This window comes from Danio rerio, chromosome 6 (genome assembly GCF_052040795.2).
Source record: "Danio rerio strain M-AB ecotype USA chromosome 6, GRCz13ab, whole genome shotgun sequence".
NCBI lineage: Eukaryota > Metazoa > Chordata > Actinopteri > Cypriniformes > Danionidae > Danio > Danio rerio.
The window spans coordinates 14,586,466-14,601,185 of record NC_141026.1 but is presented as its reverse complement, the minus strand read 5'-3'; the positions used below and the strand labels follow the sequence as shown (position 1 = coordinate 14,601,185).

The following is a 14,720-nucleotide window of genomic DNA, read 5'->3' as shown; positions in this document are numbered from 1 at the left end:
AGCATTTCAAATCAAGTTGATCTACCATAATTACCCAACAAACACTACATTTTAATTATTTATTTTTGAGGTCAGCCATTTTTCAGAAGTTCTCCTTGCAGTTTGCCACAGAATTTCATTTTACATTCAGTTTGCTCTAAAATTACTAAAATGCTTCATACATGCACAAACCAACTCATTATTGCAAAACTCAAAGTAGTGATTGTCACCCAGCAAGCATATGATGCTTTGTCAATCAAAAATGACCTGAGACAGATATAAAGTGGTGTATTTTATACATTCTTTTTGGAAAAAGTGACATTTCCTTATGATAAAAAGGACATTTAAGCCCACCACCTACAGTTGCCGAAGTTCATAGTTGCCATTTTCCTTTTGTGAGTAATTTTCTGCATGTTATCCATGTTTCATTTCTTGATGACATGCATGCAAACAACCATATAAAAGATTTTAAGACTTTTTCTCACATGAGGCCAACTTCCTACTCATAATTTCAGGTTGCAAAATGGATGCAAACCTTCCCAAATAAAGGTAATTTTCATAATACTAAAATGTATTTTTTGTTCACAAATGTATATCAACATAATCATAAAGGTCTCAAAATTCATCCAAATAAAACAAATCTTTCAAGAGAACTCTAGTTTTTTGTATACTTTCTCAAATGGTGCGCAAATACCTTGCATGTACATAAATCATGAGGAATTAGGTTAATGTGTTTAGTTTACAAATTAAGGTTATTGATCTTGTTTATTGCTCTTCATTTTCATAATACCCCATTTAAACATAACTTAACCATTTTAACTATCTTTACTTAAAAGTAGCCCTTTTTTGATACACAATTTGAGACACAGCAAAATCCTCAGAGTAAAATTAACATCTCCCACTGGTCCCACTCCTACAAAGAGTTAAAATAACACTGAAGCAGAGTTAAAGTGCTGAGTGAACAGATATTGAACTCCTGCTGTTAAACAGCCGAATCACTGAAAAAAACAAAAAGACAGAACTACAGCCAAATTCAGTCACAACCTTAAGTCCTGCTGTCCACACAAACGTGGGTATTGCCTAAATTGCAGGTTTTTTCACAAAAGCACAGTATCAGGTCACTGAAAGCCAAATTTTTGAAAACTCTTGTCAGTGTGTAGATTTTCAAAGCATGTTTATGTTTACAAAAATTTCTGTGTAATGCCTAAAGACCTTAATCAACTGAGAACTCAACAAATCTCTCAAAATCTCAGCTCATCAGGATCATTAAACAACTTAAACAGAATCAGCAGATTTACTTGTTACTAAGCTTATATATATATATATATATATATATATATATATATATATATATACATACACACTAGGGCTGTAACGATACACGATATAAAATTGAAATCGCGACACTTTGATCTACGATTCTGTGTCGCGGTGTGATAAGGGAGAATCGCGACACACCCACCCCGTGATACCTTTCCAATAACGTCACGCGTGCCTGCAAAAGTTGAGCTAATTAACACTTTTTTTCGTTCGACATTACAAGCACTGCTCCGTTTAAGCCCTCGCAATATTTAGCCGGGAGAGCTCGCACGGAGCTCTTAGTAAGGGGCCGTCTGAATGTGTCAAGAATATCAAAAACAAAACCAACTTAACCCCGCTTGACAACCGACAACGCCAGAAACATTGCCAATGCTGTCAAAGCGGCCGGATTTTCAGCGCATATACGATGATTTGCTCACACTGTTAATGTGGCTGCGCAGAGAGGGATAGGCGTTCACCAGATGTCAGGTAACAGCCAAACTTTTCTGTAACCGTGCAGTGCGCTTTCTGTTTGAACCTATGGGAGTGCTGACTGACAGGTGCGTGCGGTCAGAAAACACGACGAAGCTTTCAGTTAAAATAAACACAGTTTCTATAGTTATAGCCTACTTTATTTAGAGATAAAGGTATATGGCTCTGCATATAATCACTCAATCTTGCTGGAGTTTATAGCCGTTTCGCTTTACTTCAGGACGCATTAACACCGCTCTGAAGGTCTAATCGTTGTTTTAAGTTATCCAGAGCTGTATGAATATACAAATCTTGAATATAACAATAGTATTAAATATTACAATTGTAACAAGACAGACAGCAACACTTTTGCACAATCGATACCCAGCTGATTCAGTCGTTTATAAGAGGACCGCGCCTCTTCTTTTTTCCTTGTCAACATAAAGGCAGTAAGGTGCGCCTTGTTTTCGGCCACTTGTTTAACTGCAAGGCATAGGCCTACTTAATTTGCGGGATGATAACGTATAACCCGTGCCTACAGACACATTTGCTAAAGAAGCAAAATGGAAGAAGAATATTGCTGTTTGATAGCCTACAGACCTGTTGATACTAAACCAGCGCTTATGTTGACCTGGATCTGCGTAATAAACGCAACAATTAGGCTTTACTTTTTATTTTACAGCTTAAAGCATGTACGCAGATTAATGCAATATCATATTTAAACAAACTGTTTACAAAAAGTCAACATATGCGCGCGTGTTGCCTTTCATCAGGCAGCGCGCGCACTTGAACCGCGAGGGAGAGAGAGGAAACCATAGGCTATATCAGGACATAATCTTTAAAATAAGGATTTCTATTAAAATGTAAAAGGTTTTGTGATTATAATAATAACAGCGGGGCATTAAATAAATGCATATTTTCCGTGGAGCAAGCAATTTGAGGAAGTCTGCGATTTTTATTTGACGGAAGAAATAAACATATGATTGGAAAAAAAGCCTATGCTGGTTATTAAAAAGAATCAGTCAGTATTTTCGTTTTGTAAAATAAATTAATTATTTAAGTGAAAATAATTTAGGGCAGTCCTATTTATTTTATTCATTTTATTTAGATTATTCTGCTCTTCTGTGCTAAACACTGCAGGTGCGTGAAGATGCTCTGTTGTTCTGTTCCGCTATTAATATATAAAATAAATCAGTATTTTAAAATGCAATATTTAATGTGTCAGACACAAAATAGACACGTCAATTTGTTTAATATAAAATTAATAGTAATCTGACCAGTTAACCGTTAATAACCGATTAATGAGCGGCGGTTGTCGGTTAGCAAAATTAACGAAATGAGCATCCCTAGCTATTTAATTTACTTTTTCTATGCAAGAGAACTTGATTGAAAAATAATTTTCAACATGCTTGAACCATCTAAACAATGGAGTTTAGTTTGGTTTTTCAACAGTATTTTGTTACAAAGAAAACAGAAGTGATATAGCTTTGCCTATTTATTTATTTTATATATGGCTATTTATATTGTTAATAATTTGCATAGTTAATATTGTTCTTTGATGTTTAGTTTATAAAGATTTTTCAAATGTTATTTAATTAAAAGTAGTTTTAAAAATCTTTTTTTTCCCCACCCCACACGAAAAAAATAAAATAAAAAATCGTGATACGAATCGAATCGTGGGTCAAAAATCGTGATACGAACCGAATCGTGGGTTTGGTGTATCGTTACAGCCCTAATACACACACATTTGTTATGTGTATCCATAAATTAAAACAAGAGTTTTTCTTTGTGCTCTCTTCTCTTCAACATGTAGGATACAAAAAAAAAAAAGATAAATTCATGTGTATGTCACGATGCAGGTGTGTTCGTCGTCTGTTGTAGTGACTGACTGTAATGTAATGAACTATAAAAAGTAATTTAGCATTTAATTTTCATAGGACAGTTACAAACAGATGCATTAGTTTTGCAGAATTTTAAAGCATTTTAACGACTAAAATGAGTTTTATTGGATATTACGTCAATCAATTTGACTACGCATGACTTTACGGAGAGCTTGCGACCTATTATCTACAGTTTGCCTTGTGGTACAACCTAAGTAAGAACAAATTTAGGTACAAACTAGCTAGTAGTTACTAAGCCCCTAGTGTGGAGTCCAGTTTAAGAAAGAACTTACAAACAGCTGGTGCAACCCTACCAAGGTGTACAAGCTGCATCTCAACTAACCGTGATGTTTGTAGCATAGATGTTTGTAAGAATATTGCAAACCTACCTAACAAACCAGCGATGTCGTACGCTTTCTTCTGCTCAATCGTTTCATAGTTAAGGGCCTCAAAGAAAATATCCAAGATGAGAAAGTTGTCTCTGCACAATGAAAAGTTTATTCAAATGATTAATTCCCTGCAGGGACACAGTATAAGCCCATTATTAGTTACGTCAAGGAAAGAAAAGGATTAGCACCAAAACGGTTAACAACATAATAATTAGTGGAAACCACAGAATTTCATTTCGCAGCAGTCTATTAAAATAGTTTTTTTTTTCTATTATTGAGCCAGTGAATGGAAGACCACAATTACATTTTTCATCCCATTATACAACTGACACAAGCGAGCCTGCAGTTTCAACAATAGCAATCCTGCTTTAGTTATTAGCAAAGGCTGAGAGAATTTGCAAAACAAGCATAAATAAATACATAAATAAAAATGCTGCGCAGGTATTCTTGCGGAAGCATGTTTAGCTTCAAATGTTTGATCTGTCTGAGGGTCTTAACGATAATGCTGAAATATGTAATATGCAAACATTTTAAATATGCCAAGCAGCAGAATGACTGACTGTATGCTGTGGCGCCAACCTGATTTCACCAAGTGGATCATGTTCCTGGATTAATATATATGTTGATGCTGGAACAACATTCCAATCAGCCAATCAGAATTAAGGGATTTGTTTACAGTTTATGTTAAGTTTAGGCTTATGCACTTCTACTTGATTGTTATCCAACTGTTATTCTCCTCAGATTAATGACGGTTAAGTTCAGGAGCAGGGTTTGGTGCCACACCTTCTTTTATAAATTGTACTTTTTCGCATCAACTGAACTTGTATGAATTCGTACGAATTAGCCACTAAACAGACAAAATGTAAAATAGCTACGTTTCCTCGTGAGATCAGGCTGGAAATCCTGTTCCATGAATATATATTTGTACATTTTCCCCTGTAAATATATCAAAACTCAATGTTTGATTAGTAATATGCGTAGCTTAAAATATAGTTTAGTCACTTTAAAAGTATTTTCTCATGGCACGTTCACACCAGACGCGTATGAAGCATTAAGGGCGAGAGATTTACATGTTAAGTCAATGCAAAGATGCGAATACGGTGCGGTGCGATTGGCGCATTCTCTGAACTTCTGCAGACATTCGTGCTACATTAACCAATTAGGAGCTTGCTTTTTTAGAGATTTGATTATGATGTAGTTTCTGTTGTTGGTGTCCGGAAGGGAAATCCTCTTTCCGACACCAACAACAGCTCATTAAACTGGGCTGGGCTCAGTCGGAAGCACTGCTAAGAAGCTTCCATCATCCAGTTACAGTTTCTAGAGGAATTGATGAACTTAGAGAGTTGGGTGCACCTCTGAAAGGATCTAGTGGACTCAGACACGACGGCAAACAAATCTACTGTTTTTCAGCCTTCCTAGAGCACATAATAAATGTTAGCCATTTAGCAACAAAGCTACAGTCACCGAGCAAGCAGAAGCCTTGCCCATGATGCAAATCCGCATCTATTGAAGTGAATTTGATGCACGAATGAAGCGAATAAATACAAAATCTTCATGCTTCTATTTATGTGCGAATAGCGCGATTTATTCGCATTTATCGTATTTGGTGTGAACATAGCATTAATATAAAAATTTATTTGTAATAAATTTGTAAATAAATTTGTAATAAATAAATACATTTTAATTTTCTTGTTTAAAACCAAAAAAAAAATACATACAGTAAATGAAAACAAATCTAATTAGTTTAAATATTCAGTTATGTAAAGTAAAATGAAATGTCACAGGGAAAAAGTATTGAACACATGAAAAAAGGGAGGTGTTAAAAGGCAGTGAAAGCCTAGACAGCAGCTGAAATCTCTCATTAGTTTTTCAGCAACCCTCTGCTCTCCATCACTGTATTTAGATTTTTTTTATAGCCCTCAAATTACAGAAATTCAAATATTTTATATCTTGGCCAAACATTGTCCTATTCTAACAAACCCTACATCAATAGTAAGCTTATTCATTCAGCTTTTGTGTGTGATAAAAAATAGAATAAAAATATGGCTGGTTTTGAAGTCTATTTATGCTTCAGACTCACCTGATGTACTCCTCTGACTTCTGGTACTTGCGGGAAAGGTAGCGAGCAGAGCCTCTGCTGGGGATTTTAACCATAGAGAGCTCTTTCCCATACCGGGTCAAATTACAGGGTGTCTCGCAGGGACATGAGTCACCTGTGCTCTTCTGGAGTGAAGCTGTGGAAATGGACAAAGAATTTTAATGAATTACACTTGGTGCTGACAAGTACTGCAAAGAATAGTGATGTGGCTATCGTCGATAATCAAGGTCTGAGTGCTGTTCAATGGTTTAAAATACACTGGGGAGTTTTAAACCCTTAATTAAGTCAAATCAATGGAGTCAATGATCACTGTTTGGGAAAACTCATCATTGTGTATTCATTATTCATCATTTATCAGGAGTGTGAAAAGTACAGAGAACTGTAATCAAAGTGAGTACAAGTATCTTCAAAAATGGTAAGAATCCAAGTATCTGCAAGCAAAACAATTAAGCTGATTTACAGGTTTTTAATGAAATACTTTTCTTTTTATATCATCCCAAAAACAGAGATTTTTCTTTCATTTTAATATTTTAATATTTAAAATAACAATACTTGTTTGTTTTTTTTGTTCAGACTGTAAAATGATATGTTTGATATCTTTCTTCTGTGAAAGATTTACTTTAATCAAAAAATAAAATAGTTTTCCCCCATACAGTACAATGAAAGAAAAAAAAAGCTAGAACATCATACAGCGGTTCAGTAAGTGATAACATCTTTTTACATTTTAGATGAACTTTATCTCTTTAAACATGTCATGTTGATCAGTCATTACATTGATTACCATTTTCTCAAAAAAAAAAAAAAAAACATATTTGTAAAGGTGCTGTTGCCTTGAAATTGTCACCGGATGTTGGTCACAACCAAACAAACCCATATATGCAAACAAAACAAAACTTAATAGTTTACAAATTAAGTTATGCAAGTAAGAAAATTAAATGACACAGCAAAAAAAGTATTGAACACATAAAGAAAGGGAGGTGTAGAAAGGCAGTGAAATCTCTCATTAGTTCATCAGCAACCCTCTGCCCTTCGTCATTGTAAATTAATATTAGCTGTTCAGTGCAACATCTACATTACCAGGATGATGAAGATGAAACCAGAATGAACATTTCAGAAAGATAATGATCCAAAACACAGCTAAGGAAACTCTCAAATGCTTTCAGAGAAAGAAAAAAATCAACTCTTGTGGTTGTCAGTTACAAAACAAAACAGATACAAATTCTTGGTTCACAAGTGGGAGGAGAGCTTCAATGCTATGTGGAAACTTCCACTATAGGGATTTTGTCAGAAGCTGAAAGAGTAATAAAACTGGCTGTGCAAAAGGCCGTTGAGCAATGTTGACTCTCAGAGACTTTTATTTTGAAATCGCGGCACAAACCGAAACCGGAATAGGCGCTACTGAATACAGAGTGAACTGTTGCTGCACGAGACACTGCCGAGCGCAGCTCGTTGTCTAAAGTGGCGCTGGTAGCGTGTTTTGCTGCTATAATGAGTGTCTGACTGGATGTAATTGTGCTTCTGTGCGTGTTATGAAAGTGAGTACAGTTCCGGTTATAACAATTATTTAGAAGTTATACTTATTAGTCCCAGTCATCACAGAGATACCTGATGTGTCATAGTGCTAATTAGCATGCGTTAGCATCGCGATCGCGATGCTATTCATTGTTTGTTCAGCTGAAGTGATTAATATGTATAATGTTTGTTAGTAAATGTGGATGTTAGAGTGCGATTACATCCAATCCTGTTCATTTTGTGAGGGAAGAGCCTATAATGTATATGTTAGTGCTGTCATGTGTAAGTTTGTTAAAGTAATGATGTATATTACTGGTTGCTGATGCTGGAGTGTTATTATTTGTCTGTTACAGAGAAACCACAACTTTCATAAGCACAACTCATCGGCTAAATGCTCATTTAATCAGGACATCACCAATTAACAGCTAAGCAAGTGCAATCTACAGTATATTGTGAGGAAAGGGCTCTTATGCGTCTATGGCCAAGTGATTCACACACTCTGAAGGCTCATTGGACCACTGCATTCATACACATAACTTCAGACCAATCACAAGGCTCGGCCTTAACGTCACATCTGTGTGCTACTGGTAATTGTGCTTTATCAATCATCATCCTCTTAACCTGTGCACCGGAAACAATTGGACACTTCATTGTACATCTGCTAATATTCACAGTTGGCTCTTCTCTCTCATGTTCATACTTACTTGCCACAATAAATCAGTTTGATTTTATCCTTCCCTCTGTCGTGTTCTAACAGACACACCTGATTCACTGCTATACACAACAAGTTAGTCTCTGCTATCAGGTAGCCTTCGCTACACTGGCCAATGAAATGCCAATTGTTGGCAGCGTCAGCATGCACATTTCTGAGAGAGCCTTTGTAAGGGTTCCTCCAAGCTTCTTGACAGAGAAGAGAGAGAACGAAAAAGCAGGCTGCTTCTCACGGTCCAGAGTGTGTGATACGCGGCGGCAGATGGTCGAGCTGGGTATTCTCCCTTGCCTGGCGGTCTCTGGGTCCGGTCCTTCTAGAGTGGTATGTATAAGGACAAGTTTCCTAAAAGAGCAACACGATCGTGCAGTGCGTCTTTTTAAAGCATGGTAGTGCAAAGTCCTCCATACCAGACTCTTCCTGTCTCCGTGGGTTTTCACCAACCTCACTGAGGATGCCCTAACGCCCCTTCAGTTTGCGGGCATCTGCATACTCAATCATCTCAATGATTGGCTTTTTATAACTCACTCTTGGGATCAATTGATTATACACAGGGACAGGGTGCTCTGGCACCTCGACCTGTTATGGTTTCAGGTCAAATGAGAAAAGAGCAGCCTCGCACCCTTGCTGAGCATGACCTGCTGACCTGTCTGAGAGAGTTTGACTGGAAAACTGGGGTCCCACTGATATTATTTCAGAGGCTCCTGGGGCATATGGGATCCGCAGCTGCTTTCACGCCACTCGGGTTGCTCCATATGAGATGAGCATCGGGTGACTGCCACTCCACTGTGCCCTCAGCCTCTGGACGGACCCTGCATTTCTACAGGTCTGTGTGCCTCTAGAACAGATATACAGGCATGTTGTCGTTTTGACGGATGCTTCCAGTTGCGCTGGGGGGCTGTGTGTTGGGGGTTTGAAGCTGCAAGTCTGTGAAAGGAACCTGGTTGCATTGGTATTTTATTAGCCTAAAGCTGTTGCCAGTGTATCTTGCACTGTGCTGTCTTTTACCAGTGCTAGAGAAGAAACACGTGCTGGTCAGAATGGACAGCACAGTGATGATGGTGTATAACAACAGCACGGGGGTATATGTCTCAACTCCTCCATAGTCATGAGCGGCAAAATCCCTGCATCCCGTTCTTCCCAGCCAAGCTCAACTGTGCAGCCGAGGTGCTCTCATGGCAGTTTCCCCTGGGAAAATGGAAACTCCACCCCTGACTGTCCAGCTGTTCTGGTAACACAGCTGGCCCCAGAGCTTGCGTAAATATGCATTTCTCCAGTGAGCCTACTTGCACAGATACTGTGTGACGTCAGAGAGAACGAGGAGCCGGTCTGTTTATTGCACCTCTCTAGCCCAATCGGACCTGTATTTTGTTCTCTCCCCATGATGGCCCCTCCCTGGCATATCCCTTTGGAGAAGCTTTCTTCTCTGGGACAGGCACCATTTGGCACCTGCGCCCAGGTCTCTGGAACCTCACATGTCGTCCATAAATGCAGCGCGGAGAACTTAGGTGACCTACCAATTAGGTGGCCAAACACGAGGCATGCCTCCGCCCTGAAGTGGACTCTATTCACTGTGTGCTGTACTTTTCTCCGAGAAGGACCCAGGACATACCCGATCAGTGTGATGCTATCTTCCTTCAGCTGGCTGGAGCTAAGGCTGTCCCCTCCGCTCTGAAGACACAGCGATGGCAGTGCACTGGGGAAGCATTGCCTCATCATCCAGTTCCCTGAGGCGCAAGACGTGGATTCTCTAAGTGGACACCCACTTAGAGATCTCTTTTAGGAGAGGTCTGCTCGATCCACTTATTTCAGTATCTTTAAGATTTCTGTCCAGGTAGACAGCTCTGCTGTTTGCCTTGACAAATGTCAAATGGGTCAGGTATCTGGAAGCATTTTTGGTCAGCGAAATGTGCCAGCTATTTGTGTCAGCCCGCTCTCATGTTTTCCTGAAACCCTGGCCCACCTAAGTGCCCTGGGTTCTTTTTAGACTATGTAGTAAACATGTAAGCGCTGCCCACAGAGGAGGCAGATCCAGCACCTTTTATTGCAGTGTCCTGTTCACGCATTGCACATTATGTGGACTGTCCTCAAAGCTTTAGATCCTGTGAGCAGCTCTTTATCTGTTACGGTCATCAGCATAAGGGAAGTGCCATATTCAAACAGGTTGACTTATTGTCTTATTGTCTTAGAACTTCCGTTTCAGTCGCCTATGGGAGAAATGACAAGGAATAATAAACGGCAAAAAACGGTCAAACTACTTGCTCTACAAACAAATGCTTGCATGACTAGACAGACCAAGTAGAATAATATAACAAGGAAATATCAGTTTACAACATCAAACAGCGAAACGAGCAGTTTTTAATGTTTAAAAATAAATGGAAGTAATTGAGACTGGAAGTCTCGTGCCAAAAAGATTCAAATGGCAGCGCCCGCTCGTCTGCGGAGAATAAGCTCAATAATCTGCAAGTGGAGCTTGTTTCCTCACGTGTATTTAGAAACCTCGGTGAATGAGGAAATTTGGTTTGGTGTTGTAAAACGCTTGCTGTGACTTTCTCTCTAACACAGAGAGCTTTCTCGCTTTGTTGAGTTGAGTTGCCCGCTTGGCGAACCCTGCGGAGTTCCTCTGAGGCCCACAGCATCTGATTCAGAGGAGGAGTCATGTGCTTGGCTCGTTACGTTGTTTGGGATGCCCGCTGGTCAGCACGCGTTCTGGGTATAGGTGCCTGCTATATGCGATCCCAGCTGGCAATCCCATATGCTTAACTTAACCACAGTTTAGTCCCCCCTCTTAGGTGGACTCATGTCTTCCCTCCCCGATAAACATCCTTCATGTGTTCTCCCCCTTCTCAGGGCTAGTTAATGTGTCTTCTTGCTACCAATTCTCCCCTTCTGGGCAGCAGGTGGCCTCCGCAGTGTGCACCCTATTGGTACTGCATGCTTTCCCAACGTACTGTCGTATCTTAAATTCCCAGAATTATCTAGGATTAAGTGCATGTTTACGTCTCCCCGAAAAAAATTCTAAACCTGTGAAGTTTCTCAAATAAGTGAGGTAAGTTAGGGTTAGCGGGCACGTTGAAAGGCTGAGCCTCCGGTGATGTGGGTGCACACATGCTGTAGACTGGCAAACCTCTCACCAGTGACGTGGAAAGGTTTAATCACTGTGGCGTTTTCTATACATTTCCCTATAGTGGAAGTTTCCACATAGCATTGTAGTTCCCATCTCACTGGGGGATGAAATTGTTACTGAAGGGACCCTCATTCCCTGGGGGTGGGGACGGAAATGCTATGTTCCTCCGCCACAGCGATTGTCCCGTAGCTGTTAACTGTAAAAGGCTCTTTGGCTAGAAAAGGGGAATCAGTGATGCACAGGATGCATCTTTATACAAGATTGATTGTCATTGCTGTCAGCTGTGCACGCTGACCCTGCCAACTCATTGGCATTTCATTGGCACATATTATTACTCCTTCAGATGATTGGCTTCTGACGAAATACCCATAGTGGAAGTTTCCACATAGCATTTCCGTTCTCCCTTCCTCTGGGAATGAGAGTTACTTCAATAACCCTTTCGTTCTCCATTTTCTAATTTTCTAAAGCAGAGCTAAAAAATCTGCTGTATTTTCTTGTAATTTATCAAGTTTCATCTTGTCATGACAAAAGTATCTTAAATGAACCTGATGTCATTATTAAAACTTGTTTACTAATAAGTTGGGATGTCCTAAGAGAGCTTGAATAAAGTATCAAATCTGTGTTCTCTGACTGCTTCTTTGACTCGTTGACCGACAGCTGATTAAGGGCTCTTATGTTATAACAAAACATTTCCTCTGATGATTTTCTGCAGTGTGACCAATAAGACTCTGAACCTGACCACTACAGATTACTTATCATTGCTTTCAGTTCAGAAGTGCTCATCGCTATGCCCTAATCCCTTTGGAGGGTCACTCTGAAGGGATTAGAGCATAGGGATGAGCCCTTCCAAATGGAATGCAGTTGGTAACAATAAACAACTTTCCCTCTCAATACATCATGGCTCAAAATGTCTATTCGTTTTATCCTTTGAAATCCAAAGAGCCCTTCAAAGTGGCCGGTTTAGAGCACTTTGGTTTGGATTGACGCTTCAAAACGGCAGCCATGATTGTTTTTAAAGTGATTTATATCCCATTTAGAATGCACTCCATGTTTGCTGTTTAGTAAAGGTAAGTTACTGAACGTGTCATGGATTGATTATGTTAAACTGTCTTGCATGTCCATGTTTAGCACGTCTTGATTGTCTTTCAGTCAGACATTATGACAACAGGGATTTTACAGTGTGACATGGGAATCATGCTTGTGCAGTCTGTAAAGCTACAATCGGAAAGGATTATTCAAAATTGTGCAGAGTGTGAGCCGCGTTTAGGGTGTGTCTGTGATGATCTTACCCAAAGCCTTGTCAACACACTTGATTTTACTGGGTGCACAGATATCAGCATCACCTGTGAAGAGAAGAGATATTTAAAAAATGTATCCATTAAACCAAAAAAGGGGGTTTATCTCAAGGTAATTTGTAACTTTCTAATTTAGTGGCTAATTCGTATTAATTTGTATGATCTCATTTGTATATTTCAATACGATCTGCTCATCCCTCAATGAGGGGTGGGATTAGAAGTAGGGTTTGCTTGATATATTTCCTCGTAAGATTGGTTTGTGCATTCACACTACGTAGTTTTTCATAGATTTAATGAAAAAAAAAAACTCTGTTGTGACTTCTGTATTAGTGTGTGTTCACAGATGTAGTTTGGTTTGTTTGTTTAGGACAAAAAAGGTTGCACTTATTAGCACAGTAAATTCCACTGTGCTAATCAAACACTGCTTAGTTTTGTGTTGGTCTGAATAAATTAAAGTACAGTAGGTTTAACAGGATTTTTTTCTGGTCCACACAAACTGAATTAAGAGAGACCAACTAAAAACACTCTTAGGATGCTCAGTTCCACCTTACTTTCTTGACAGTGAAACATGCAATGTTGCGATGCATCATCTAATCTGTCAGCAGCAATAAGAGCAGTTGTGAGGTGGCCTGACAATGGTAAAGTCTAGAGGGGATACAGCTGCGGCTGGAAGTTAATGAGAAGTATTTATATTGATAGAATTACTGTAAAAGAATAATTACTGTTTTTACATTACTTTAAGGGGTAGGTTGAGGGGTGGGGTAGGGGTAGACGTTAATAAAATACATATTAATGGGTAATTTAAAAAATAATAGACATAATTCTCTTTTTAACTGCTGTTTTTACAGTAGTGTGAAGGGTAGGTTTAAGGAAGCGGTATACATTAATAAAATATAATAAATGGGTAATGTAATTATTAATATACACAATTCTCTTAGTAATTACTGTTTTTACATTACTGTAAGGGGTATGTTGAGGGGCAGGGTAGGGTTAGACATCAATAAAATACAATTAATGGGTAATTTAATTAATAATATACACAAATCTCATTATAATTACTGTTTTTACATTACTGTAAGGGGTAGAATTAGCGCTAGGGTAGGGGTAAATATTGATAAAATACAATTAATGAATAATTAAATTAATAATATACGTAATTCTCTTTAAAATTACTGCTTTTACAGTACTGTGAGGGTCGGTTTAGGGTTGGGATAGGGGTAGATGTTAATAAAATACAATTCATGGGTAATTTAATTGATAATATATATAATTCTCTTCATAATTACTGCTTTTACATTACTACGAGAGGTAGGATTGGGGTTAGTATTGGGGTAGATGTTAATAAAATACAATTAATGGGTAATTTAATAAATAATGTCCGTAATTCTCTTCATACTTACAGTTTTTACATTACTGTGAGGGGTAGAATTAGAGTTAGGGGTAGGGGTAGATATTAAAATATAATTAATGGGTTATTTAATTAATAATATACCTAATTCTCATTATAATTATTACTCTTTTTACATTACTGTAAGGGGTACATTTAGGGTTGAGCTAGGGATGGACACTGTTGATGATTGTTGTAAATTACTTAGTACTTAACTGTAAAGATATACACATACAATTCTGTAAATATAAATAAACAGCAAAATAATTAGTGCTGTATATGTAAATACAGTAGTTTTGCTCTGATTGATTTAAAGTAAGTTACTGGCAAACAGGAAATTGTTAACAGTGCATTTATAAAATATAATTAATTGGTAATTTTATGAATAATACAAATAATTATCCTTATAATTTTTACATTAGAGTGAGGGGTAAGAAAAAGACATTAATAAAATACAATTAATAGGTCATTCAATAGATAATATAAAATAAATTTATTTTAACTTCCGGCCTCGGCTGTAACAATCAGGTAACAACGACACATTTGTTCTCACTGATACAGACAGTTTTTTTTT

At 38.1% G+C, this 14,720-nt stretch overlaps 1 protein-coding gene across 2 annotated transcripts in view; it reads right to left on the bottom strand.

Annotated features, from left to right (window-relative positions):
- The window catches only part of asic4b (acid sensing ion channel subunit family member 4b), a 90,313-nt gene that overhangs the window by 1,450 nt on the left and 74,143 nt on the right, over nucleotides 1-14,720 (bottom strand). Inside the window, 3 exon segments of one of the 2 annotated variants that reach the window (NM_214786.1) lie at nucleotides 4,019-4,110; nucleotides 6,099-6,252; nucleotides 12,754-12,807. In NM_214786.1, the coding sequence (NP_999951.1) occupies nucleotides 4,019-4,110; nucleotides 6,099-6,252; nucleotides 12,754-12,807 (300 nt within the window). 2 annotated transcript variants of the gene reach the window in all.